The sequence below is a fragment of the Anarrhichthys ocellatus genome, unplaced genomic scaffold (genome assembly GCF_004355925.1).
Source record: "Anarrhichthys ocellatus isolate YVR2014 unplaced genomic scaffold, GSC_Weel_1.0 scaffold20, whole genome shotgun sequence".
Taxonomy (NCBI): domain Eukaryota; kingdom Metazoa; phylum Chordata; class Actinopteri; order Perciformes; family Anarhichadidae; genus Anarrhichthys; species Anarrhichthys ocellatus.
This window is the reverse complement of record NW_022280050.1, coordinates 2,852,148-2,857,155: the sequence shown is the minus strand read 5'-3', so window position 1 is coordinate 2,857,155 and position 5,008 is coordinate 2,852,148. Positions and strand designations below refer to the sequence as shown.

Sequence of the window (5,008 nt, the reverse complement as noted above, 5' to 3'; positions counted from 1 at the left end):
CACACACACACACACACACACACACACACACACACACACACACACACCTCTGGCCCCAGTCACCTCCAGCACATGGCTCTGCTGTGTACCACTGTAGCACACAGCAGATCTTAAATGATACGGCTCACAGCCCTCCATGGAAACACAGCTGTGCTCTCCACCTCTATCGAGTCTTTTGTCCGTCCATAAAAGAACCAGGAGGTGCTGGAGGATCAAGGTTTCATGGCATGTTCTTAAATCTCTTGCATGACCAGTGCTTATGATTGATGTGAGCTCAGACAAACCGTCACTTTTCGCATGTGGTTTTTTATGTCAGGATGATGTGGAGTGATCCTGAAGGAGGAGCTGGCATCAATCATGTGGTAGTAAAGACGGTCCATAAATCTGGGCTAGAGGAGTGATCACAGCAGCTTTCGAGGCCATGTTGACCCCAGACAAAGGGAAGTGTATCATTTATGAAAAAGAAGTCTCGAGATCACCAGTGAGGGGCTGGACAGGCTGGACATTTAGATATACATAATGATTAATTAACTTCATATCGTGGACAAGAGTGCAAAGGTTGTTGTGCCATCCACTGATGTCTCAAAATGATAACTAGCAGCTAAAGTGCTGAAGGGGAGTTCCTAACTCCGAAAAAAAGGGTTCATACCTTGACTTTCATTGGACTCCCTCAGTGCAGTAAAGTGTTACAATTTCTTTGGTTCATAATTAAGGGTGATGGGTTCTACGCTAATGGTCATCTGATAAATTCGTGCTTACGGGACTGTTCAGCCAGCTGCACGAGGACATCTACAGGTGTGTGCAGACCTCCATGGCCGGCCTGAAGCATCGACAGCAGCGCACACACTCCTCCATAGCGGACGAAGAGGCCTCGGCTCTCCTCAGACATCAGGTCGGTACGGAGACTGTCCAGAGCCTGGGCCAGCACATCCGCTGCAGACAGGACAGAGAGAGACATTTATACATAAAGAGATTCTAAATTCAGCTTTAAATTATTTACCGTTAGCGTTTCCGTGGAATCACCTCAAAAGAGTTTCGAGAATTTCTGAAGTTCTTAGACAAATACTTTTCGGATGACCAAACGTGCTGGATTGATGCAACCTGACGTGGGATAAAAGCTTTCTTTTTTTCACTCTGGACTGAGTTTGGTTAGCCGTGTCTCGGGATGGTTCCTATTATGTGTAAGATCCCAGCAAATGTCTCTCCATTATACCCAATCTGCTTTCACATCAATCCAGAGAAGGGGAGAAGGACAACCCGGTCAGCAGATTGACAGCAAATATTCTCTATAGAAACATTCTGAGGGAGCCCTCGAGCACTACGAGCAGATGGAAGGTCAGTTCAGAGGAGAGCTTCATAAAAATATGTCGGAATACGTACGGTACACCCACAGAGAGCACCGAGAATCTTACTGGGGAAGGCCAGGGAGCAAAATGTGGATGCAGCTTAAAAACTCCTTGCCCCTTTCGACTAAGAGCCTAAAGCCACACTAGCGGCTGTGTGGGACTAATGCTCTTTGTAAAGAAAAATAAATTGTAAGATAGACATAAGAGGTCCACAGAAATGAATACATTTTGACATGATGACAGATGATTGATTGATGAAAAGTCAGGGGATCACAAAGGTGAAGTCATCCTCTGGGGAGCATGAATGTCTGCCCCGGTTTCATAGAAATCCTTCAGATGTTTGGGGAGATATTTCACTTGGAACCAAAAATATCTGGTGGCAGTAGACAAAAACTCAAGTACGACCAAGGTCATTAAAATACATCCTCTGGGGACCTCGAGTATATTTACAAAAGTTCATGGCAATCCCTCCAATAGGAGTCAAGAAGGTTCAACAAATATCAACCTCTTGTTGGCACTTACAGAAATGTCAGTGAGGAATAATCCTCAATAATGTTTGTATGTTCAAACTGTCATGGCTATCCATTCAATAGTTATTGAGACTTCAGTGATTTACTGAGTGATGTCATCTCTTGTGCCTCAGTGTTAGTCAGGCCAAAACAACCTGTGTATGCCCTGATCAGCTGACCTGACTACAAATGTAAAAACCTCATCACACATTATCATATTTCATAGGTCTGATTATGATTTTTATTATGACGACAACTTGGGCTCTACGAAAATTGTCATGGGTAATTTTTTACACTTTATAGACCCAACACTATCAATTATTATGCAAATAATCGCATGCTTATCTGATTTATTGTTCTAATCTTAATATTCTGCTTTGTGTTTGTATTTTAAAGATACAGTATGCACATGTGTTTTCAGTGTTGTTACCTTGTGTGACGGTGCGGAGGATGATGAGGGTAGACAGGATGCGTGTGTGAGGACAGGGGCTGCGAGAAAGGGGCCAGCTCCTGCAGGGGCCACCAGCAGCCCCCCCGTGGGGCCTGGGCAGGTCTGGATCTTCAGACTGAGGCCCCGTTACCTGGACCGGGGGCTTTGATACTTCCTCTCCTATCCGCCGCAGCGTGGCAGAGAGCGCCACATGCTACACGCACATACCGGAAAACACACATTGTTCAGAATTCACTGGGTTACTGTGCTTGCGCTCAGTTACTTTTGTTACATAAAATAGGAACGATACGCAGACAATGATCTTAATCATAACGGCAGAGTGGTATTTGTCATGGGTGGCTCTGGAGGAGCTCGTGACCCTTAAAGATACAAAGACAGGGACGGCCTGTCTAGACTCTGCTGCTCCACACACAGAGACCAGGCAGGGGGACTTCGGATAACCGCGCTTCTCCTCTGAACACAAGATGGAACTCGACAGGAACGCCACACATTAAAGCCCGCCGTGCAGTGAAGGGAGATGTAGCGATAGAGTGGATATGCCCTGCTTGAAGTGGATGCGTGTACCGCTCTGATGTGTAGCTACGTCTTGAGGGAAAACCGCGGGTCGTGTTTGGTTTCACTTGCAACGGTGTTGTGAAAGTGACTGAGCAGCTTTCTGTAGAATAACGCTCATCTCTTGCGAGACCAAACGCCAATAAGTAAGGATTTAATAAGCGTTCTGTTAGAAAATGTAACCTCACTCCCCTGTGGTGTTGCTTTTTGACAACCCAGATGATCTATTACAGAAGACGGTGGATATCCAAAAATCACTCTCAGGTCCCTTACCTGTGTGCTGCTGTCCATGTGTCTTAAAGCCCAGTGGATGAGGCGAAGAAGGTTGAGGACGAGGTCAGGTTCTGACAGAGGAGTGTGACGAAGCTGATCCGCTAATAACGGCAGCACCTAAGGAACCAAAGGCAATTCATGCGTCTTGATCTATCGACAGGACAGCGATATGTGCATTGAACTGCTCGTTGCTACAGCGAAACATGTCACCTTGAGGCATCGCTCGTTCAGAACGAGCTCTGGAGGCAGACGCTGGTCGACATCTTTCCCTTCGGTTGCTGCGACCGATGAGAACGTCTGTCCATCGAGCACCCAGTCCAGCAGAAGGGCCAGGAGCTTCAGTCGGGTGGGACTGGAGCTGGGCTGAAGGAAAGAGGGTGAAAATACAAAAGGGTTAAATTGCATTTCTAAAGCAGTCATCTGCAACGTACGTTGTTTTAGTTAAAAGGTGTTATTTTAATTAGAAGTTTATCATCTGGATTCTACAATATGTCCTGCACGGAGTCACAATGAGCGCCTCGAGATTTAAAGAAAGCTGACCAAAAGTTATAAGTATATCTATTTGAAGTTAAGCCACGGGACATACAGGCGTATCCGGAAAAAGTGTGAACATTACATCAAGACCACGAGTTCAACGGGGAGCCTGAAGCTGTTAATTATTAAACTGTGGAAAAAGTGATAGAATGAGAGTTTAGCTCACTCAATGTTCTCTTACCAGGGAAAGGAAAATATCATCTTCAAAATGCTACTGAGCTGAGATCTCAACTGTATATCCACTGATATTCCTCTTCATTAACAACGATCATTGTTTAATAATTCATCGTGTCAGCTGGCAGGATGAGTGCGGTTTGTGGAAAAAGGACTGTTGTACTCTTCTCAGCTTGGATATGTGTTAAGTGTGTGCAAATCCTACCGATTGACGGTACATCCGACTGTAACAAAAAACACCCACGAGAGCTGGTGAACTACCTTGTAGCTGGGTTTTCCACACGCAGCAGGTTTCTCCTTTCTGGATGGTTTAACACACTCTGTGCTCTTAACTTCTGGACAGCCTCTCTGTGCAATGCTGTGCTCGTATTTCCTCTGGAGAAAAAACAAAAACAATTAATAATCAATTACAAATAACAAATATTTATGTCACAAATTCCCATGCTACAGTAAAGAACTGCTTGCAAAGTTATTTTTAGGGTTTCAGACCATCACAGCAGAGTGGGAATATGTGCTCACCTGAAGGTTCTCCAGTCGAGCCTGCACCCTCTTGGATTGGCTCTCCAGCTTTTTATTCTGTTCATTGATCTCATTCAACTGTTGGCGTGAAAACACTAAACGTTCAATCTGCAATGCGAGACCACTGCATAGACAAACATACATATGTTTCATTCAGTGCAGACAAATCGCCTCGGCCAACTTTTTGAAGCATTTTTAAAGAAAGAAAAGCTTCATTGAAAAGCAACAAAAACACTTTTAGTTCCAGATACACACTTATACCCCCAAAAAAAACAATGCAAACTCAGGGATTTCACTTTACGGATTATTATTATGTCATAGCGCCCTCCTGTGGTCCAAGGTACTAACTTGTTTATTTAAGACACTGCAACATCTCAGCCCTGGAGTTAATATAACTATAGAATGTTGTAGGACTTTGTCAAACCTTGAAGATGCCAACAGACAGACTCTCGTGGTGTGGATGTGGTCACTTCTAACCTGTTTCTTCATGCTGTCATTCAGCTCCTTGATGGTGTCGAAGCTGGACCTGAGCCTCCTGTTCTCCTTGGTCCTCTCGCGAAGAACATCCTGCAGCTGGCTCACCTCATGCTGGTGTTTCTGGTGACACACACACACACACACACACACACACACACACACACACACACACA

The 5,008-nt window shown here is 44.9% G+C and overlaps 1 protein-coding gene across 2 annotated transcripts in view; it reads right to left on the bottom strand.

Annotated features, from left to right (window-relative positions):
- Nucleotides 1-5,008, bottom strand: part of ccdc138 (coiled-coil domain containing 138) — a 10,119-nt gene that overhangs the window by 3,461 nt on the left and 1,650 nt on the right. For both annotated transcript variants that reach the window (XM_031858562.1, XM_031858563.1), the window contains exons 6-12: nucleotides 4,836-5,008; nucleotides 4,359-4,436; nucleotides 4,101-4,214; nucleotides 3,342-3,494; nucleotides 3,132-3,248; nucleotides 2,286-2,499; nucleotides 760-933 (exon numbers count right to left, since the gene is read on the bottom strand). The exon at nucleotides 4,836-5,008 is cut by the window's right edge and continues 130 nt beyond it. In XM_031858562.1, the coding sequence (XP_031714422.1) occupies nucleotides 760-933; nucleotides 2,286-2,499; nucleotides 3,132-3,248; nucleotides 3,342-3,494; nucleotides 4,101-4,214; nucleotides 4,359-4,436; nucleotides 4,836-5,008 (1,023 nt within the window). The remainder of the gene's footprint in view (nucleotides 1-759; nucleotides 934-2,285; nucleotides 2,500-3,131; nucleotides 3,249-3,341; nucleotides 3,495-4,100; nucleotides 4,215-4,358; nucleotides 4,437-4,835) is intronic.